Below are 23,914 nucleotides of genomic sequence, written 5' to 3'. Positions count from 1 at the left end.
TGGTTTGATATTATCTGCTGTCATACAACACAAACCAGGAATTTGACCTGAACTAAAAGTGCAATGTGATATGAGATTGGCACTGCTTGAAATAATGGACAGGGTTTATCAAAATGAGGTGAACACTTGGTAATTAAACAGGAAGCTAAGATGGCATGGCTTCAGTCCCTTAAAACTCGAGGGAACTCCAAAGGAAAATGATTTGTTATTTAGAATTTAAATGTACCATTTTAACCTCATCCTCCTAGAATAATAATACACAATTGAGTTTTCTGTCATAAAACCTAAAAGTGCTTGCTTATTCCTATCTTGAATTATAAACTATGGACAATTAACTAAAATTGGGTCTTGTGTCAACATGCAGGGGGATGTTGATAAATAAATATTGGCACAGGAATCTTTTTTTAATCTATCAAGTTTTACAGAAATAGAAAAAGAAAAGATAACATTTTGGTTTCAACCTGATTGTAAATCATACGCCATTTTCTATTTTGCTAACATACAAGTCATTTTATAAAAGGATGCAGCCACATACAAACATTCAATCAAATTTTCACAACTCTTACAGAGATACAACACAATAACATGTTTCTTAAAGAATCAGTTATCATTTAAATACTTTTTGTAGATTGACAAGTATTAAAGCAAATTGTTTTTAGTCACACTCGTGAAGGGTCCTTGTTTAAAATGATATTGCAATAATATCCAAACTTATTTCTGGGCTATACTCATTTGCTGCCAATTATAGTACAATAACCACTTAACAAAATAATTGATATCTAAAATCAATTATCCCCTTGCAATCTTTTTAAAATGCTACACAATTTAGAAATTGTATTCAAAGATTGGTATTAAAAATGTACACCCATCTACTCAAAACTTTAATATTCGCTTTTCACATTGATCTATAAAACTCCCCATTCATAAATAATTGGATAACGGTCATATGAGACCATTTTTTCTCTCCTTCTTTGAGTGAGCCACAGTGTGCATTTGGATGTGTTCAACTGACCTGAACAACATGGTAAGTCTATGATGCCCAATAGAATTTGCTTACTTTCTAAGATTTGGAATGCTATAGACTCAACTTGTATTGTATGAATGTTTTGGTATTGGGTACCTCCGCTGCCGAGAAGAACAAGTGCTTGATATAGAGATCGCTATCACATTTGCCATAATATTTGCATGTGGTTGAGAATTTTATTGCCAGGGACTGGTGGATCAAGCTGACAGGAATGTTTAAAAACAATTAAGTTCTTAAGAACTTGAACCATTAAAAAACTAATGAGAACTAGTTGCTTACCTCATCTGTAGCTGCTAAATCCAAATTTGAAGGCATTCTTCTACCTTTTTTATGCTAATGAAATAATAATAATGTAAAATACAAACCGTTGTCTGTACACAGGACAAAATGGGAATCGCAGATGTATAATGAGTGTTGGGGAAATAAGAAAACTGACACTACTGTTAATGGTAAGTCAGGCAGCATCTGTGAAGGGAATAGATAGGCAATGTTACAGTCAGGACCATTCTTCTGAAACATCATCTGTCCAATGCCTCCTCAGGTGCTGCCTGACCCACTGATTTCTTCCAGCACCTGCAGTTCCCAGCGTCTCCTACTGAGGGCAGAGAAGATGTGACCACGATGCATTAAATGATGCATGTGTTGATAATTTGCTACTTGACTTGTTTAATTTGGATATCCAAAGATCTTTAATTTTAAACTTGCTCTTTCCAATTGTTGCCTGACTTGCATTTTCTTAGTTATTTGGGATTTATCACATCTGCATGATTTTATTTTTTTGCAGGAGATTAACAAACTAGACAATAGAAAATGTAAAGTCTTAGCATCATATCCAGGATGAAAACTTCACAATATTATTGAGCATCTTCCTTTTTAGATGACCATTATACTTATAAATGGAAGCTTTTGCCTTAATATTTGACAGCTATGTATGTATTATTAGCATGCTATTCATAGGATCAACTGTGGGCAAATGGGACTGTTTTAGATGGGGCATCTAGGTTGGCATGCACAAGATGTGCCGAAGGGCCTGTTTCAGAGGTTGTATGACCCTGACCTTGCCTCAACATCTCCTGCCAGTTTTGGGGATGAAAATCCATTGTGCACAAATACACTGAATGTAATCCATAAATGCGGAATGTTGATGGGAAGTATAAACACATCCGTGGGGAATATTCACCTGGTCGTCCCATCTGAGCAGTTGCACCAAAGGGTTCCATGTCAATAATAGGATCATATCTTAAAGCTTTGCTTTAAAAATAATCTGCTCTTTCTAAAATGTATTAATGTTATAACATTTAATCTGAGTTTACATACAACAAATGTATTAATAATAACTGATTTTGGTATGAAAACTTGTTATAAGCCCGTTTTAATATTTATTTCAGAAAAGCTTAAATTTTAAAATGCGTTGCGTCATAAATCTTAAACTAAAATTCCCTTGTCCAACAATCTGATCTGTTAAATTAAGCTGCTTTCCAAAGCAAGAAACTGGCTATCTGTTAAAGCAGACCCTCCCTTCTCCACTGAATGTTTCTACAGCCTATGTTCACTGCTGTATCGACCCTGGGAAAAGCTTTAAGCATAGCTGTAACTCTCTCTGGTCTACCTTTCCAGTTTTTGAGACTCTGGAGGGGAGAACGTGGAAGCTGATGCAATTAGAAGGTATTTATACCAAAGCCCGTACTATATCTCAGCAAATTACCAAAGCCAAGAGACAAATAGCATCAGTGTGAGCCCCGGTCATTGGCTACGTCTTGCAAACGTCTATATAGTGCAGTGTGGTTCTCCTGACAAACCCTCTTAGCTGGCAATTCACTGCCGTCGTCCAACGCCAAGCCACGTTTCTTGGTTGGAGTTTCGCCCGTCTTAATCATACTGTTGATATCCCTCAGCCTCTGCAGGTGGGACAAAAAAATCAAAGGAAAACATATTTTGAGTTGGAAGAAAATGAATGTTTAGCTTGTTTCGAAAGCTCATATTAAATATTTGGGTAGCGGAGTGGGATCAAATAAGATTGAGAAAAGTATTAACACGTTTATTAAGACAGTTGCTGTATAAACTCTACATAAAAACTATCTTCTCTACATTTTCATTATGGGGCAGGCAGCAGAGAGAGAGAGACTGTTACTCAAAATGGACTGTGCTCATGCATTTTTCCTAGACATGCTCTATTCTAACGGCCTTGTGATATGTCATGGCCATGCCTTAAACTAAAACGCTGTTTGCACTAGCCCAGCCTACCATGTAGGATTTTGTTCACAACATCCTTCTTCCAATACCTTTCCCACCACTAAGGCACATTAGCTATCCTACAGGAGTAATAGTAGGAGGCAAAAGTAGTCCAAACAAAAACTCGGCCAACTCCTCCCTTGCTTCCTGTTACCTCCTAGGATGCACCTAGTGAGACCTTGGGGATGTATTCTTGTTTAGGAACTCCAACAGTGAAGGGTGGTACAGTGGTAGAATTGCTGCCTTGGTTTATTTCCCTGGGGGCTCCAGTTTCCACCCACATTCCAAAGACTTGCAGATTTGTAGGTTAATTTGCTTCTGTAAGGTGTCTAGGATAGAACCGGTGTACAAGTGATTGCTGGGCGATGCAGACTCGGTGGGCTGAACGGCTAGTTTCCACGACGTATATCTAAAACTAAACCTTCATACTAGTGATATGCTCCAGTGTGTCACTATCCCCTCCCCTGAACTCACTCACTTGCATGTCTTGCTTCAGGATAAACATTGACAAGAAGTATTCATTTAAGATCTTGCCCATTCTCCCTCGCATATCATCATTTTGAACTTTAAGGAGAACTTGCTTTCTCCCTAGCTAATCTTTCAATACATTTTAAGAATCTTTTAAGATTCTCTGTTATCAGCCAGGAATTTCTCATGTTACCTTTTTGCCCTCTTAAGTATACTCCCACATCCTTTATGCTCTAAGGGACACTTGATCCCAGCTGCTTATGTATGATGTGCTTTTTTTTTCTTGAACAATATTCCACGATATTCCTTATCAACCACTGGGAACTAATCCCTTTTCCAATTATTTAATCTGTCGGATAACAGATTTTGAACACATGTTGATTTTGAAAGAATTGTGACTCACCTTTGAAGGACTTCTGCTGAAACAATAAAACATCTTTTCTCGTGGTGAAAGGGAACCTCCGTTCTTGTGTGGTGAAATATAAATGGAATGATGCTGAGAGAGTAGGACTCTGCGGGGTGATCCCGTCCGTAAGGAGGGGAAGGGAGATAAAAGTGGAGCTTCACTCTGCACAAACAAACAAATGCTTCAAACTCGTGCATGCTTAAATACCTTAAAGATATTCCAGTTTTTCTTTTACAATTCTTCAAACATTTTGACACATAGTAAACACTAGTACATGTAATAAGCTATTGTTTCTTTAATGTGCACAAAACGGGGCAAGCAGTTCACAAAATACCAGTTTAAGAATAATAAAATTGGTACTGATTGCTGTGTTTAGTATAAATTGAATAAACAATAGATCTTTGATATCTCCAGATTGACCCACTTAAGTTTGGGCGTGTTTGCTATAATTAAGCACAATTATCTGTGACTCGTTTTCACCCAGCCCACAGTTAACAATGGCCTGTTTCCTTTATCATCATTACTTTTCTGCATATCTTGTTTCCATTTCCCCTGACTCTGTCTGAAGAAGGGTCTCGACCTGAAATGTCACCTATTCCTTGTCTCCAGAGATGCTGTCTGACCTGCTGAGTTACTCCAGCTTTTTGTGTATGTAAATAATCTCCATACTTTGTTAACAACATCAGAATTGCCATAATCTGCATTTATTTCACAAAAGGAATCCTTTTGTGAAATAAAAATTTGGGGGCAATTTTGTTCAATTCAAGTTAAAGCTTCAGTTAGACATTAGCTATGGATGCTTCTCTTTCCCCAAGCTAGAAGAGGACTCCATCCCACACACATAACCCAAGCATTTAAAGTATTTTTATAATTAGTGGAGAGTGAATTTTGGGTGCGCATGGCTGACATTCCAAACAGTATTGCTACAAAATCACATGCCCAGTGATTTTTTTAATGTTATAGTTCTCTCTTGTGGTATAATCTGGGAAGTACAACACTACAATTCAAACTTGAAACAGCAGCAGACAAATTAAGGACAGAATGTCGAAATCCAATATGCATATTTTTTTAAGCAGGCATAAACCCACAGAAAGACTTCTGATGAAATTCCCAGAGGAAGAAATTAATTAACCAGCAAATTCCTTGCCTGAACATCAGCTACATTGACCACAAAACCAACTACTTCAGATATGTGAAAGTTGTCCACAACTGTAAATCAGTTTGCAAGTTACAGTGACTTGCATGGGTAAGTGGGCCTAGCTTGGTTAACCAACTTGGTTGGCAAGGACAAGTCGTGCTGAGGGGCCACTTTAAGTGCTGCATGGTTCTATATCTCCACAACCCTGCATTCTACAGGTGCTTGCAAGCTGATGCACTCAAGGCGAGTAGCATTGTACTTCATAAGTTAGAGCAGAATTAGGGCATTCGGCCCATCAAGTCTACTCCATTCAATCAAGGCTGATCTATCTTTCCCTCTCAACCCCATTCTTATACCTTCTCCCCATAACCCCTGACATCAAACTAATCACAAATTTGTCAATCTCCACCTTAAAAACATCAATTGACTTGGCCACTACAACTGTTTGTGACAATGAATTCCACAGATTCACCACCATCTGACGAAGGAAATTGCTCCTCACCTCCTTTCTCAAAGTATGTATTTTGCTAAATATTTATCATATGCCTTCTTGAACCACGCTTCCATTGTAATTACATTTACACTTTCCAAATGGCAAAAAACATCCAAATTTCAGCCTAACACCAATAATGGTCAGATTGTTTATTTAGTTTCAAGCCTGAATTCCATTTTAAAGCTATTGCTTCAAAAGTTGTGTTTGATCTAGAAAAAATGCAAATGTGTTCATTATTCACATTGCAAGTTTTCATTGAATGAAAATTCCCAATATTGAAACTGACAACTCACCCCACTTTCCGTGCTTGATGTGGAATATTTCAGTGCAAATGCTTTTACCCTTCGGATGTAGATGTTATTGTAGAATTGAATGAGATCGCCCCTCTCCTCCTCTTCCATGTCGCTGTTAGCTCCAGCCAGTCGGGTAGGGGTAGGTGGTGCACTACTTGGTTGAGGTACTGGGAGTGTACTGCTGGACCGCATGTTTGGACTGGAGTCTCTACTGTCTACCGAGAAACAAGAGCACATCTTACAATCAAAGGTGCAAATCACACTGGTTAGGAACAATGACAAGAAAGGGCAAGTAGTAAGAGGATTGAAATACTGTCCTAGAGGCAGAAAGTACTTTGTGCCCAAAGTCTCTGTCCACTTGGTTCCAAAATATGCTATTTGGTTTTTTTTTAATCTGTACCAGGAAACCAAATACACAAGGGAGGAAGGAACAAACTTTAGCCAAAAACATTTAGAATAAAGCATCAGGATTAATTTTCACACTATTTTGGACATCAACTAACTTTATAACCCAGAATATGAACAGTGAATTCTCTAACTTCAAGTCCTTTACCTTCTTCTTTCCCACCCCCACCCCGATGCTCTCTAATTTCTCCCACTACCTCAACCCCCCACCCCCATCACACTGTACCCCTTTTGTCTCCCCTCTCCCCCCTCCTTTGTCCCCTTACACCCACATCCTTCTGTCTGGCTTCACATTGCACTCCTGTCCTTATCTCCTGACCTCACACTTTGTCTTTTCATCTCTGGCCAACTATCTCCCAATCAAAAGTAGACCCTCACATGCCTGGCTTGGTGCAGTCCCTCCACCTCTCTTGCAGTCCCCCCCCCCCCATCCCCCAAACTAATCACAAATGTGTCAATCTCCACCTTAAAAACATTCACTGACTTAGCCTCCGCAACTGTTTTTAACAATTAATTCCACAGATTCACCACGGTCTGACGAAGGAAACTACTCCACATCTCCTTTCTAAAAGTATGTCTTTTGCTAAATATTTATCGTATGCCTTCTTGAACCACGCTTCCATTGTAATTACACTTTCACAATTGCAGAATTGCAAAGAAGGGACCCAACCGAAACATCACCTATCCACGTTCTCCAGAGATGTGGCCTGGCATGCTGAGTTACTCCAGCACTATTGTGCCTCTTTTTGAGCGTGTTAGGTACTGCTGCAGAGCCATAGTATACAGGCTCGGTGCCTCACATTGTTGACCTAGCCATGGGAAATTGTATCTGAACTAATCAATCGCTGTGAGCTGCCACAAATAATCTGCAGTAAGAATAAAACAAAAGTGGGAGTGTGTTCACCATGCTATCTATTATTATATAAGGTAATGTTAGAAATACCTACTCCGATCTCTGGTTGCCTCGGTTGGGGAACCTTGCCGACAACTACTGTCACTGCTGCCTGACGTTCGTCTCCGCCGAGCTTTTAACAAAACGCTCCTATAAATCTGTAGAGACAAAAAGTATGAGGCCCAGAATGTCTTGATTTGGACAGGAACAGAATGGTATAAATCACGATTAAAAAGCGATTAGAAGTGTCAAATGACTAAAATTTAAATTATTAAGGATACTCTTGTAAAAGTCAAAATGGAGACAATAGAGAGGTTAAATTATGTGAAGGATAATTTCAACCAAACATCCAACACATGAAATGGCCAATAACTTGGATCTATTCATATTGTACCCAGTATAGAATATAGAACAGTACAGCACAGATGACTGTGCCAAACATATTGCCAAAATAAACTAATCTCCTCTGCCTGCTCTTGATCCATATCCCTCCATATACATGTGCCCATAATAAGGGTTCTCAAACACCACCATCACCTTGGGCAGCCCGTTCCAAGCACCCATCACCCTCTGTGTAAAAAAAAAACTTGTCCCGCACATCTCCTTTAAACTTTATGTGTAGGAAGGAACTGCAGATGCTGGTATACGCCGAAGATAGACAGAAAATGGTGGAGATACTCGGGGGGGGACAGACAGCGTCTCTGGAGAGAAGGAATGGGTGACATTTTGTGTCTAGACTCGAGAGTCTGAAGAATAGTTAGGTAGAGCTGGTTCTTTGCAGTGCCAGAGATCCAGGTTCAATCCTGATCTGCAGCTAATGTAGATGGGAGCAGCCTCTGGGTGGGGGCACAAGCGTAGAAACATAGAAAATAGGTGCAGGAGTAGGCCATTCAGCCCCTTTGATCATGGCTGATCATCCAAAACCAGCATCCCGTTCCGGCATTTTCTCCATATCCCTCGATTCCCTTAGCCCGAAGAGCTAAATCTAACTCTCTCTTGAAGACATCCAGTGAATTGGCCTCCAGTACCTTCTGTGGCAGAGAATTTCACAGAATCACAGGTTGCACTCTGATACAGGCTGCCTTTCAAGTTGGGACGGTGAAAAGCAGTGTGTTGTGAAGTATATGCGAGTACATCACACGGGCATGCCTAAAAAGGTTCAATGTGGTCATTTTGTTTCCTGGCCACGTGACACACATATTTGCCCACAAAAAAAGCACTGGTGAAAAGTAATGTGTTTGGTGGTTGGGAAGGTGAGAGTTTGAACATGTTAAAAAGAATAAGATTATAGTTCAGGGTACCATAATGGATATTGATAACCAAAGCCTAAACATGCATCTACCTCAAATTAAAGTCAGACAGGAAATGGACAGATGTTTCAGGTCATGATCCTTCTTCAGATTTTGGGGCCCTTCTTGAGACAAAAAAGTGAACTCTCTTTATCTAAAGTAGACAAACATGCTGGAGAAACTCAGCGGGTGAGGCAGCATCTAAGGAGCGAAGGAAATAGGCAACGTTTCGGGTAGACAGAAAATGCTGGCAAATATCTAAATGCAAGCAGCATTCTTAACAAGACTCATGAATTCAAGCACAGAGAAAAGGGATAGTCTTAAACAGCCAATGCAGAAATGTGTTGAACAACATGACCAAGACGGGGAATTATTTGTGACAGAATTCCCTTTTAAAAGAGAGACAAAATGGTAAAAAGAGGGGTGGCCCTGATAATAAAGATTGAGTCAAATGCTGCCAAGAGAGAGCTTCTTTATTCAGTAAATCAAGAAGCAGAACCAGTTTGAAAGGAGCTGAGTAAAGAGCCGGAGGCAGGTTATGTGAGTCGTCTATAACAATAGCCACATTCATAGTATAAATCAGAAGATTAGAGGCAAGGATGACAAGGTTAAAACAAAATCATGGGTAGATTGTAATCTACATTAAAAAGTGCTAATCAAATATGCCCCTGTGAATTGCCCCTAGTATGTCAAAAGTCAGATAACATAGAACTAGTCTAAAGAAGGGTTTCGGCCCGAAACGTTGCCTATTTCCTTCGCTCCATAGATGCTGCTGCACCCGCTGAGTTTCTCCAGCACTTTTGTCTACCTTCGATTTTCCAGCATCTCCAGTTCCTTCTTAAACATAGAACTAGTGATAACAGGTGATCGATTATCAGCATGGACTCGGTGAGCTGGTTTTCATGCTGTATCACTAAATTAAACTAATTAATATAGAAGATAGACACAAAATGGTGGAGTAACTCAGCGGGACAGGCAGCATCTCTGGATAGAAGGAATGGGTGATGTATCGGGTCGAGCCCCGTCTTCACCCAATATGTCATCCAGCCTGCATACCTGTCCCGCTGAGTTACTCCAGCATTTTGTGTCCATTTTCGATGTAAACCAGCATCTGCAGTTCCTTCCTAGATAATTAATATAGCAGGCAAATTCATGGAGAGTGAAAGATATGGTTTACTTTTTATGGATCAGTACATTAATGAGAAGCAATGAAGAAATAGGCTAATTTAGATCATGTATTGTGTAATGAGAAGTGGTTAATAACCTGGAGACACAAGGAACTGTCGACGCAGGACTTAAATTGCTTTGGGATTATCACACATTAAACTGTGAGTCACAATTGTCTGAAGAAGGGTCCCGACCCGAAACGTCGCCTGTCCATTTCCTCCAGAGATGCTGCCAGAGCCACTGAGTTAGACTGGTTAAAGAACTGGTGGATAAGGGGCTGCTTGGAAGAAAATGATCCCAATATGATACAATCTAATAAAAATATTTAAAGTTTTTTAGTCCCATCTGAAATCAGAATCCTGAATAAAGGAATGTATGAGCTATGATTTAGCAACAGTAGACTGGGAAACATGGGTGAAAGGGAGTGAAAAGGAAGTTGGCTCATCTGCAACAATTATCTTTTAAAGATTTAATAATAGCTTACAGAAAAATAATATCTTTTTGCTTTTAAGCTTAAAGTCTATGGCAACATCCTACAGCAACCTCTTCCTCTAGCAGTCCTAGACTGTCCAAAATCTCCCTAAAGTAACGTCCAGTACATCGGCTCCAGTACATAGAGTGTGCAGGCTGACCGGACTTTGGAAATTTGCCTTTGATCCGTTAATAAATGACAATTTGCTTTTATTCCTTTTCTATGGGAGGCAACAGTTCATTATTGGCCACAGGCAGCATCTACACTCAGTGAAATGGCCAATCACTTATAGAATTCATAGTTTCGTTAACGCCAGGGATTTGCACAATTAAACCTACTCCTGTGCTCACATAACATCAACACACTCATTTTCCCCCACAGAGATCAAAGAGAGGAATTGTGAATTGGAATCCAAAATTATTTTCCCTTCCATCATCTTTGGATGCCGAGCCAACATAGCTAATGTCCCAGCTGAGATCATTTACATTGGAAGAGACCAGACTTGATTTACACTACACAGCATGAAGGACACTGCATGCGAACAGTGGAACTGGTAGGATGACTAGGGGGCAGGAAAGGGGGAAGGGGAAGACAGGAGTTACGTGAAATTAGAGAAATCTATGGGGTGGGAGATTGCAACCTTCACGTGGTCCACTCTGTTTCAACAAATGCAACCAACCTGGCATGCACAAACAGAAGATCAAACAGAACAAGTTGCCTTACAACTTTAGGCTGTGCACGCCACACGCAAGAAGAAGAAGAGAAATCTATATTCATACTGCTGGAGTGTAAGCAGCCCAAGCAAAATTTGAGGTGCTGTTCCTCCAATTTGCGTTGGGCCTCACTCTTACAGTAGTGGAGGCCCAGGACAGAAAGGTCAGTGAGGGAATGGGAAGGGGAGTTAAATATTTGGCAACCGGGAGATCATGTAGGCCAAGGCGGACAGAGCGCAAGTGTTGAGCGGAACGATCGCCAAGTCTGCGCTAGGTCTTGCCGATATATGGGAGCATTCACTGGGAACAGCGTATGATGTTGGAGGACGTGCAAGTGAACAGATGCTCTATTGCAAGCTCAGTGGGAAGAGATTTCATAGTTGTCATCAGCGTAGACAGAGGACAAGATTCAAGGATGTGTTTGAAGTCTCCATGTATCCTCATCACTGACACTTGGGAATCCTCGGTCCATTACAGTTCCATGCGGAGAAGCAGCATTTGAGATGGAAATACGAACCTCTAGTCTATGTGTAGGAATTAACTGCAGACGCTGGTTTAAACCGAAGATAGACACAAAATGCTGGAGTAACTCAGCAAGCGGGTCAGACAGCATCTCTGGGGAAAAGGAATAGGTGACGTTTCGGGTCGAGATCCTTCTACAGACTTGTGTCTTCAGAATTGCTGTTGTCTGACCCGCTGAATTACTCCAACCTTGTGTGTCTACCCTCTATTCTATGTGTTGGGAACACAGGAGCTCAGTATAAATGGTAAAGAAATCCACTGTCTCACAAACTATCCCAATCTGATGAAGGGTCTTTAACACGGGTGCTGCTGATCTTTTCCAGTGTTTATTTCTGTGATTTCCAGCTTCGTTAAGCGTTTGTTTTACAATTAACACGACTGCCCCTCCAAGCACCTCCTGCTGCATCTGTGGAAGATTCTGCAGGTCCCTTGTTGAGGTTGTCACTATTGAACTGCAGTGGAAGCAAGTCATTCTCAATAGCGAGTGACTGCCATAGGCTTAAAGCAGCATGACCTTTAACTAACCCAACCCAGCCTTTCAAGTGAGAAGATTCAAGGTAGCATTGAATGGTGCAGCGGTAGAGTTGCTGCCTCACAGCACCAGAGACCCAGGTTCCACCCTGACTACGGGTGCTGTCTCTGTAGAGTTTATAGGTTCTCCCTTTGCTTGCGTGGGTTTTCTCCGGGTTCTTCGGTTTCCTCTCAGTCTCTAAAGACGTCCAGGTTTGCAGGTTAATTGGGGTTGGTAACAATAAAAATTGTCCTTAGCGTGTAGGATAGTGCTAGTATACGGCTGATCACTGGTGAATGCCGACTCGGTGGGCCGAAGGGCCTGTATCCTCTCTGTATCACTAAAGTCGAAAGTAAAGATGAGAAATACTAACTCCAATGAAAGGAATGAGAAGGGTGAGAGATACAGGACATATGAAATGCCTTAATTTAAAAGTAGATTAATTTTGGAGATCTTAAACTGTCACTGTATTCCTTATTGAATAGTTTGAGCTTCAGTAAGATCTAAAGCACATAATGAACTAAGTTGGAAAGAATGTAAGTGTACTGCCAGCGATTCTCCGTGTATTATTTTCCCAGGTGTTGGTCTTTTGTGCCTGTTAGGAGAAATATAAAGGGCCAATGTAAACTCATTCCCCGAAATGTGGAGCATTAAAGCACCATGCGAAGAAAAACTATTCGCCCAAAAGATTCAACTCACATTGTATCACAAAGCCTCACTATCTTTAAAGAATTAGTATGCAAGAAATGTAAAAGGTTTACTTTGAGGATTCTAGCATAAGATCCTTTAAAGCTTTCGTGCAGCCTAAAATTTCAAACTATAAAAACCGGTGACTATTAGCTCAATCTTAATGAAATATGGTTAATAAGTTCGTAGCGTTCCATATCTGTTAAATTCTCAAATGGTAAATTAATAAGACAATTGGCAAATCATTAACTCATGTGTGCGAGATGGAGAAGAAAAGGAACTGCAGGTGCTGGTTTACACTAAAGGTCTGATGGTGACCACTCTGGGAACCCCTGCTTTTCCACAGTGGAGCATATGAAATGATATCGGGCAATGATATGCTGGAAAACACCTGTAGTTTCATTCTGGATAGACACAAAATACATATACATATAAAAAAAAATTACAGATAAATAACAATAGCAGCTGAGGTAGAACCATTCAGTTGAATGTGAGTGTTATTTCTTATTTTGCATTGTTAAGTTCACGTATGGCTATGGGGTAGAAGCTGTCTCTGAGTCTGTTTGTGCGAGTTTTGAAAGATCTGTACCGTCTGCCAGAGGGCAGCAGGTGGAACAGGTTGTGTCCAGGGTGGGAAGGGTCCTTCAGGATGTTGGCTGGTTTGTAGGTTAATTGGGTTCCTTTTTTTGTTTTTAATTGTAAATTGTCCCTATTGTGAGCTGGATTGTGCTAGTATATGGGATGATCAGCCATGATCATATTGAATGGCGGTGCAGGCTCGAAGGGCCGAATGGCCTACTCCTACACCTATTTTCTATTTCTAAAATGCTGGAGTAACTCAGCGGGACAGGCAGCATCGCTGGAGTGAAGGACTGGCTGACACTTCAGGTCAAGACCCATCTTCAGACTGCTTCACATCTTCTTTCAGGTCTCCACTTGAAATGTCACCCATTCCTTCTCTCCAGAGATGCTGCCTGTCCCGCTGAGTTACATTTAGTTTCTGTCTTCGCTATAAACCAGCATCTACAGTTCCTTCCTCCACATTGAAGTTTCACTCTTGTTGTTGGCATTTATTCCTCTTCTCCCGGTCTCTCCTGAGCAAGTGCCAGGAAGTGTTTGACATCCACGCTAGTGCTTGAATGCTTCTGAATGTCGGGGAAAAACATGCATAACTTGCTCTGTACAACTTGCTCTGCCCTGCCATCATGAGGCTGTTTAGGGTCACTTCAGCTTTGACGAGAAAGCTAATCCCAGTAGACTTGAATAAGAGCTTCCATTCGGCCTGAAGAAGGCCCTTCCTTGACCCAAAACATCATCTCTCCATTCCCTCCACAGATGCTGCCTGACCCACAAGTTCCTCCAGCACTTTGTCTTTTGCTTTTAACTATTTCTGATCATCACAGTGTTCGTAGCTACTGTAAAATTAATGAACTGTGCCACTGACATTAAAGGAAAAAAACACATATACTGCTAATTAAGTTTTTGAATTATTTTGAAGTCATTAAAAACTTCTAAAACACAAATTGCAATCAAATGTGACTTTTAAATCCCAGTTTGATGCTGATTACACTCATAAAATTGGCGGCATTTAGAATTATGAACATATGATAAATGTAATAGTTGGGCAGTAAAATATTGAAAGTGATTGATGATGAAGTCTAATAAACCTGCATTCCCTTGAGAGCTGTTTCTCTTTACTTTAGACTTTGGAGATGCAGAGCGGAAACAAGCCCTTCGGCCCATCGAGTCCATGCCGACCAGCGATCGCCCCGTATACTAGCACCATCCTACACACTAGGGACAATTTACAATTCAACTAAAAGTCAATCAAGCTACAAACCTGTACGTCTTTGGAGTTCTTTGGAGTAATTTCAAAGGAGTCTGCAGACAAAATGCTGCAGTAACTCAGCGAGGCAGGCAGCAGTAGTTAGCTCTAGTTAGAAGGAATGGGTGACGTTTTGGGTCAAGACCCTTCTTCAGACTGGAGCAAAGGAGTCTGCTTCAGATCCAGACAGCAAAGGAGGTTAGGCAATATAAATGTCTTGTTCAGTTTAGGTTGTATGAGGAAAGATTAAAATCTTCAGAAATTATATCATTTATTCATGGTTATATTTAATGGTTTCATCAAATTAATGACACACAACCATTAAACTACTCATTGGGGCCTTGTTTTAATATGCTGTTCAATGCATAAATAATTTTTATATTTCAAAACATTTTTTAAAAGATGTAATTGGGCAGAAGGCAATTGCAATTAGCGATTCAGCTTGTAACGATATATAAGTGGAGACACAAAGAACTACACATATTGGAACCTTACGTTAGATACAAAGTGCGGGAGGAACTCAGTAGGTCAGCCAGAGATGCTGTCTGACCCTCTGTTACTCCAGCAGTTTGTGTTCCATCCATATACGAGTGTTGGGGCAGGCAACTCATCAACGTGGTCTCGGGGTTAGAAATGAATGTTGATGTTCCCACTGTTTCTGTTGTGAAAGATTACTCCTGGGGTGGCACTGTGGCGCAGCGGCAGAGATGTGCAACGCTTTGTCCGGCCCCTCCTGCCACAGAAGGCAGTGGATGCCAATTCACTGGATGGTTTCAGGAGAGAGTTAGATGTAGCTCTGAGGGCTAAGGGAATCAAGGGATGTGGGGAAAAGCAGGAACTGATTTTGGATGATCAGCCATGATCATATTGAATGGCGATGCTGGCTCGCAGGGCTGAATGGCCTCTACTCCTGCACAAGGGGACCGTTTTCTATGTTTCCTCCCTTTCAGCTTTCTTTCCCCCATCATACAATCAGGGTTCTGATGCGAAACGTCACCTCTCCATGTTCTCCAGGGATGCTGCCCTACTCCAACACTTGATATCCTTCCTATGGGGCAAAAGACCGCAAGGGTCACCTATTCCTCCCAAGTACACCTCATTTAACATTCATCAGCTCTGATAAACTTCCTTCGACAGAAGCAATAAACTCACAACGTGGTTGAAATCCACTTCAATTGAAGCCATGGAGCCAAATTCCAGAGGCTGGTGCAACATTTTACGTTTAGTGTTGCCCTCCTGGGGGAAATTCTAGCTTGTCACATTTCAAATCCATGTACTACACTCGAGCGTACGGTGGCGCAGCGGTAGAGTTGCTGCCTTAGAGCGCCAGAGACCAGAGTTCGATCAGGACTATGAGTGCTGTGTGTACGGAGTTTGTACATCCCCCCGTGACCTCCGGGTATTCCAGTTACGTCCCACACTCCAAAGCCGTACAGGTTTGTAAGCTAATTAGCTTGGTGAAAATTGTAAATGTTCCCTCGTGTGTGTAGGATAGTGCTGCTGTGCGGGGATCGCTGGTCGGCGCGGACTCGGTGGGCAGAAGGACCCGTTTCCGCGCTGTATCTCTAAACCAAACAAAATTTCAGAATGTTAATAGTAAAACGTACATTGCTGCTGGCCTGTGGCTGAGTCCTGTAGTTACGCAAGATGTTCTGGAAGGATCTATCTTCCTTCGTTACCTGAAAATCAAAAGTAAGTTTTTACTCATTCGCAGGTTATCAAACAAGTTTAGGTTTATTACGTGAGGCAGCAGCTCCACCAGCAGCGCTGTTTGCTCCTTTTCTCTCCATAAATGACAGCTCTAAAAGCAATTACGTTAGAGTCACAGAGCGATACAGTGTGGAAACAGGCTCTGCCGCCCAACCTGCCCACAAATGCCAACATGTCCCAGCTACACTAGTTAGGAATGCACTTGGTCCATATCCCTCCAAATCTGTCCGATCCATGTACTTGGCTAACAGTTTCTTAAACATTGGGACAGTTCCGGCAACTACCTCCTCTGGCAGCTTGTTCCATACACCCAACACCCTTTGTGTGAAAACATTTCCCCTCAGATTCCTATGAAACATTTTGCCCTTCACCTTAAACCTATGTCCTCTGGTCCTCGATTCACCTACTCTGGGCAAGAGACTGTGCATTTACCCGATCTATTCCTTTCATGTTACCACAGGTATCTTTGGTCCCCTCTTTCACAAACACTTCCGAGCCCTTCTCCTCCCTAAAACGTAATAGTTTCTTCACTCTCCCACTTCCGACAATGATCTGCATTGTTGACTGGTTTGGCTGCACAGGTGACGACCATCCACATGACCATAGAATGATACAGTGAGGAAACAGTCCCTTCGGCCCAACTTGCCCACACCGACCAACCTGTCCCATCTGCACTAGTCCCAGCTGCCTGTATTTGGCCCACATTGTATTGTATTGTATTGTATTCAAATTTATTGTCATTGTCTCAATTTGAGACAACGAAATGAATTTCCCTTACAGGCAGTATCATTAAAAAAAATCAAAAAAAAATCACAGAAAGAATAATTTAAAAAATAAAATAATAATAAATAAATAAATAATAAGACCTATTAAAAATAAAATTGAAATTGAATTAAAAAAAAAAAAGCACAAACACAGAAAGTCCACGACACAACATAACATAAATCTCATAACATCCCTCTAATACCAGTCTAATTGTTCCTTAAACATTACGATAGCACCTGCCTCAACTACCTCCTCCGGCAGCTCGCTCTATACACTCTATTAAGAGAGACTCTGTGCGTTTACCTGATCTATTCCTCTCATGATTCTATACACCTCTATAAGATCACCCCTTATCCTCATGCACTCCAAGGAATAGAGATCCAGTCTACTCAAACTATACCTGTAGCTCAGATCCTTGAGTCCTGGCAATATAGTTGTATATCTTCTCTGCACCCTTTCCAACATCATTCCAATAACATGGTGATCAGAACCAAACCAAGTACTCTAAATGCGGCCTCACCAATGTCTGGTATAACTGCAACATGACCTCCCAACTTCTATACCCAATAATCTGACTGATGAAGGCCAATGCGCCAAAAGCCTTTTTGACCATCCTATCTACCCGTGGCGCCACCTTCAAGGAACGATGTACCCGCAGAGTGTTGCCTGCACGTTGGGTTATGTAACCCATACACAGTGTAGATTTACATGCAAGTATTACATTGGAACATTTCTCAAACTGGTTGTACGGTTTTGTACCTTGGCCATCATGTACACAGCACACATCAGAAGCTGGTCCAAGTGCCGATCGGCCATAAGATCAGTGCAGTTAACCAAGGAGTACTCAAAGCACGTCCAGATCTTCCTCCTCAGGTTATCTGAAATATCCAGCTTTGCACAGAGGTCCCGCAGACGAACACTGGCTAAATGATAAACCTACGCAAACGACAACAAACACAGAGACAACCATCTGAGACTGTTTATGGTATTTTAATTCAACAATTGTTCAATGACAGGGATGGGAAAATTCGGCAGACACAAAATGCCGGCAGCATCTCTGGACTCAGGTCTGAAGAAGGGTCTTGACCCGAAACGTCACCCATTCCTTCTATCCAGAGATGCTGCCTGTCCCGCTGAGTTACTCCAGTATTTTGTGTCTATCTTCAGTGTAAACCAGCATCTGCAGTTTCTTCCTAGACTGGAAAATCCAGGTTCCTTAGTCAAAGACAATTTTGTCAAAGATGATTAAGAAGGAACTGCAGATGCTGGAAAATCGAAGGTGGACAAAAACCCTACTGGAGAAGGGTTTCGACCCGAAACGTTGCCTATTTTCCTCGCTCCATAGATGCTGCCTCACCCGCTGAGTTTCTCCACCATTTTTGTCTACCTTTGTCAAAGATGAATTTGTTATTCTTAACAATCCAAGATTGACCTACTGAAACAATGTCATTTCTTGTTACCATGAACCAAGTATCTGAAGCTGATACATGGTACTTTGCTTGATGCCAATATACCTCAGCATGATGTGTAGGAAGCAACTGCAGATGCTGGTTTAAACCGAAGATGTACACAAAATGCTGGAGTAACTCAGCGGGACAGGCAGCATCTCTGGCAAGAAGGAATGGGTGACGTTTGGGGTTGAGACCCTTCTTCAGACAGATGGGAAGGACCTCGACCCGGAATGTCACCCAATCCTCCTCTCCAGAGATGCTGCCTGTCCCGCTGAGTTAAGGGGCTGTCCCACTGTACGAGGTAATTCCCGAGTTTCCCCCTGATTCGAACTCGGAGAATTACGGCAATAGCCGCCCGTAGGTACTCGGGGCTCTCGTGGACATTTTTCACACTGTTGAAAAAACTTCACGAGCTTACCGCGTTTCCCGAGTACCTGCCGTTAGCATTACGAGCCGCTAAGAGATGTCCCCGAGCTCCGACGTACCCGATACATACATTCTACGTACTTACCACGAGTTTGATTTTTTTTTAAACTCGGGAGAGCTCTTGGGTAAACTGGTATAGTGGGACAGGCCCTTTACTACGGGATTTTGAGTCTAAGATAACACATTACTAATATTTATGGCAAGACAAACCTTTCGAAAGAACAGTGCGACGGAGCCTGTCTTTTTGGGTTGGTTGTTGACTCCTCCTTGGTGCTGGCCTTGTCGTTGGCCTGGGGATTGTTGAACGGGCACCGGTCCAGCAATCTGCACTGCGGTGGCCGCTAGCTGGTGACCACCCAAGCTGCTGGCAAGCGCCTGGGCTGTAAGGGGTTGGATGGTACTCGTCACGGTCTGAGCCTGTCCAGAGACTCGGAGCTGAACCGGGATGAAAGTTATGCCCCCGTTTTCATTTGCGATACCTGAGGATTAAGAGAGCAAATTAAAGACAAAGCTTAGTTTAGAGATACAACGCGGAAACAGGCCCTTCGGCCCACCGAGTCCGCGCCGACCAGCAATCCTCCCCTACACATTGTCCCTCCACTAGCGACAATAACAATTTTTACTGAAGCCAAATTAACCTACAATCCTGTGTGTCTTTGGAGTGGTTGGTGGAAACTGGAGAAACCACGGTCACGGGGAGAACGTACGAATTCCGTACAGAAAGCACCTGTAGTCAGGATCGAACCCGGACCTCTGGCGCCGTGAGGCAGCAGCTCTATCGCTGCGCCACCCAGATACGTTGTCAATGATCCCCCCCTCCCCACAAAGCCTGAAAACAAACCTCTCTCCAACTTCTTTCGACGATTATGATTCAAATATAAGGACAGAATGAGCTGGAGTAACTCAGTGGGTCAGGCACAGTCTCGGGATAACATGGATAGGTGACGTTTCTGGTCGAGACCCTTCCCCTTGTTCTCCCCGGTCTGTGAAATCCGATTTGTTTAACCCCTCCCCCACCCCACCCCCCCCATCACCCTGTTTCTTCCCTCCTATAAGGTCGTGATAGGAACAGAATTAGGCCATTCGGCCCATCAAGTCTACTCCGCTATTCATTCATGGCTGATCTATCTCTCCCTCCTAATCCCATTCTCCTGCCTTCTCCCCAAACCCCTGACACCTATACCAATCAAGAATCTATCTATTGCTGCTTCAAATTTCTATTGACTTGGCCTCCACAGACTTCTGTGGCAAAGAATTCCAGATTCACCACCCTATAACCATATAACAATTACAGCATGGAAACAGGCCATCTCGGCCCTACAAGTCCGTGCCAAACAAATTTTTTTTCCCCTTAGTCCCACCTGCCTGCACTCATACCATAACCCATCCATTCCCTTCTCATCCATATGCCTATCCAATTTATTTTTAAATGATACCAATGAACCTGCCTAAACCACTTCAACTCTGTCTATCCCTCTCATCATTTTAAAGACCTCTATCAAGTCCCCCCTTAACCTTCTGCGCTCCAGAGAATAAAGACCTAACTTATTCAACCTATCTCTGTAACTTAGTTGTTGAAACCCAGGCAACATTCTAGTAAATCTCCTCTGTACTCTCTCTATTTTGTTGACATCCTTCTTATAATTGGGCGATCAAAATTGTACACCATACTCCAGATTTGGTCTCACCAATGCCTTGTGCAATTTTAACATTACATCCCAGCCTCTCACTAAATAAATTCCTTCTCATCTTCCTAAAGTGAACATCCTTTAATTCTGAAGCTATGACCTCTAGTCCTAGACTCTCCCACTAGTGGGATCATCCTCTCCATATCCACTCTATCCAAGCCGCACCTACCGAAGCAGGGGGTAGTTATATCAGCATCAACGTCAGGTCATTCAGCTCTTATTAATAAAGGCCAGCCTTAATAAAGCCTGGCCTTGGGTTAAATGTTACACCCCCTCCTCCTTCAATCAGTTAAAGGACACCATCCTCCCTGTCATTCGTTATTGCGAGGGCTTACTGTACTTCAGGTGAAAACTACCTCACCTGAATTCAACCTACAAAATCAGGGCCCCGATCCGAAACATCACCTATCGATTTCCTCCAGAGACGGCCTCTGACTTGCTGAGTTACTCCAGCACTTTGTGTCTATCTTTGGCATAAACCAGCATCTGCAGTTCCTTTTCATTACAAAATGACCAAGCCTGATTTGTCTCAATATCTACAGTCCCACGTTCAAACTGTAGGAAATGCTGGAAAACATTGTACAAGTAGGAAGTTGTTTAAGAAGGAACTGCAGATGCTGGAAAATCGAAGGTGGACAAAAATGCTGGAGAAACTCAGCGGGTACAGCAGCATCTATGGAGCGAAGGAAATAGGCAACGTTTCGGCACGAAACGTTGCCTATTTCCTTCGCTCCATAGATGCTGCTGCACCCGCTGAGTTTCTCCAGCATTTTTGTCTACCATAAGTAGTAAGTTGCTTGCCTTGAACCGGGATTGTAACAGTTTGCCCGTTAGTAGCAGTAACGGTCGCAGTTGCCATGGTGACTAAGGTCTGCCCTGGGACGTGTGCAATGGGTACAGTCTCAGAGGTCACGTTCTGGACCGGGACAGCGTTCACCGTTTGATGCTGGGAGACTCGAGGACAGTTGCCAGAAGAATCTGTGTTGGTGTCAGTGTCCACAAATAACCTCCTGCGTGTATTGATCGCGGTTGGAGAACTGTATCGATCATGTAGCGTTGTCGGTGATGCAATGGCATCTGGAGAGAGAACGACAAAAAAGTAGAAATTGTTCAGAAAATATATATATATATAGCTTGTAGAAAAGGCTGCCAGCATCATCAAAGACCCACACCATCATGGCCATACACTCATCTCCCCACTGCCTTCAGATAGAAGGTACAGGAGCCTGAAATCTGCAACATCCCGCTTCAGAAATAGCACCTTCCCCACAGCCATCAGGCTATTAAACTCAACTCAAACAAAATTCTGATCGTTAATAGCCCTTTGCACTTTATCTGTTATTTATGTGTGTGTGTGTGTGTGTATATATATATATATATATGCATTGGTATATGGTCACACTGATCTGTTCTGTTCTGTATTTATTTATGCCTACTATATTCTGTTGTGCTGAAGCAAAGCAAGAATTTCATTGTCCTATCAGGGACACATGACAGTAAACTCCCTTGAATCTTGAACAGTACAAGACAGAAATAGGTCCTTTGGGCCATCAATGTCCATGTCGAACATGATGCCAAGTTCAAATAATCTCGCTCTGCACTTGATCCAAATCCCTCCATTCCCTGCGTATCTGGGTACTGGGTACCCAAAAGCCTCTTAAATGCAACTATTCTATCTGCTTTCACCACCCCCACCACTCACTCCTACAGCACATCCCAGGCACCCATCTGCTCCACCCATCTCTTTAAACTTTGCCCCTCTCACCTTGAGAGGCAGCTGTGCGCTCTCGTCTTTGACGTTTCTACCTTTGGGGAAAAAAGCGTCTACCCTATCTGTTCCTCCCATAGTTTTATGGGCCTGTCCAACAGGCGATTTTTCCACAGATTCACCACCCTCTGACTATAGAAATTTCTCCTCATCTTCCTTCCTAAAGGAACGTCCTTTAATTCCGAGGCTATGACCTCTAGTCCTAGACTTTCCAACTAGTGGAAACATCCTCTCCATATCCACTCTATCCAAGCATTTCACTATTCTGTACGTTTCAATGAGGTCCCCCCTCATTCTTCTAAACTCCAGCGAGTACAGGCCCAGTGCCGACAAACGCTCATAGAAACATAGAAACATAGAAATTTGGTGCAGGAGTAGGCCATTCGGCCCTTCGAGCCTGCACCGCCATTCAATATGATCATGGCTGACCATCCAACTCAGTATCCCGTACCTGCCTTCTCTCCATACCCCCTGATCCCCTTAGCCACAAGGGCCACATCTAACTCCCTCTTAAATATAGCCAATGAACTGGCCTCAATTACCCTCTGTGGCAGAGAGTTCCAGAGATTCACCACTCTCTGTGTGAAAAAAGTTCTTCTCATCTCGGTTTTAAAGGATTTCCCCCTTATCCTTAAGCTGTGACCCCTTGTCCTGGACTTCCCTAACATCGGGAACAATCTTTCTGCATCTAGCCTGTCCAACCCCTTAAGAATTTTGTACGTTTCTATAAGATCCCCTCTCAATCTTCTAAATTCTAGAGAGTATAAACCAAGTCTATCCAGTCTTTCTTCATAAGACAGTCCTGACATCCCAGGATCAGTCTGGTGAACCGTCTCTGCACTCCCTCTATGGCAATAATGTCCTTCCTCAGATTTGGAGACCAAAACTGTACGCAATACTCCAGGTGTGGTCTCACCAAGACCCTGTACAACTGCAGTAGAACCTCCCTGCTCCTATACTCAAATCCTTTTGCAATGAAAGCTAACATACCATTCGCTTTCTTTACTGCCTGCTGCACCTGCATGCCTACCTTCAATGACTGGTGTACCATGACACCCAGGTCTCGCTGCATCTCCCCCTTTCCCAATCGGCCACCATTTAGATAATAGTCTGCTTTAGCTGTTTTTGCCATCATAGGTTAGCCTGCTCATTCCTGGGCATCATTCTTGTAAACCTCCTCTGGACCCTCTCCAGAGCCAGCACATCCATCCTCGGATATCGTGCCCAAAATTGCTCACAATATTCCAAATGTGGCCTGACAGAGTAGAGTATAGAGTATCAGCATTGCATCCCTGTGTTTGTACATGAGCCCTCTCGAAATAAAAGCTAACATAGCGTTAGCTCTCTTTACCAAATGCTACCAATTTGTTATCAAGCGTACCCAGAGCTGTGTGTTGTGCTCCATACCTTTCCTGGCATTCTCTGTGGGACCTTCCTTTGGCCGTGCAGGGGTAGTGGGGGTGGACATCTCATTGTTCCCAACATTCTCCGGATTGTCGAAATAGTGTGGTGGCATCACCTGAAGAAACATACCAATTCAAAATCAATTCTGTTGCTGCATCTTCAGCT

General features: G+C 42.5%; 1 protein-coding gene across 3 annotated transcripts in view; it reads right to left on the bottom strand.

Moving 5' to 3' along the window:
- Window positions 1-385: 385 nt before the first annotated feature.
- rbl2 (retinoblastoma-like 2 (p130)) overlaps window positions 386-23,914 on the bottom strand; it is a 72,798-nt gene continuing 49,269 nt past the window's right edge. For all 3 annotated transcript variants that reach the window (XM_055648434.1, XM_055648435.1, XM_055648436.1), the window contains 9 exons: window positions 23,753-23,864; window positions 21,379-21,654; window positions 19,100-19,368; window positions 17,772-17,948; window positions 16,145-16,216; window positions 7,407-7,509; window positions 6,055-6,269; window positions 4,128-4,292; window positions 386-2,922 (listed from right to left, as the gene is read on the bottom strand). In XM_055648434.1, coding sequence (XP_055504409.1) covers window positions 2,752-2,922; window positions 4,128-4,292; window positions 6,055-6,269; window positions 7,407-7,509; window positions 16,145-16,216; window positions 17,772-17,948; window positions 19,100-19,368; window positions 21,379-21,654; window positions 23,753-23,864 — 1,560 coding nt within the window. In that variant the 3' untranslated portion in view covers window positions 386-2,751. The remainder of the gene's footprint in view (window positions 2,923-4,127; window positions 4,293-6,054; window positions 6,270-7,406; window positions 7,510-16,144; window positions 16,217-17,771; window positions 17,949-19,099; window positions 19,369-21,378; window positions 21,655-23,752; window positions 23,865-23,914) is intronic.

This window comes from Leucoraja erinacea, chromosome 17, assembly GCF_028641065.1.
Source record: "Leucoraja erinacea ecotype New England chromosome 17, Leri_hhj_1, whole genome shotgun sequence".
Classification (NCBI taxonomy): Eukaryota; Metazoa; Chordata; class Chondrichthyes; order Rajiformes; family Rajidae; genus Leucoraja; species Leucoraja erinaceus.
The sequence above is the reverse complement of the archived record's forward strand: the minus strand, read 5'-3'. Positions and strand labels throughout refer to the sequence as shown.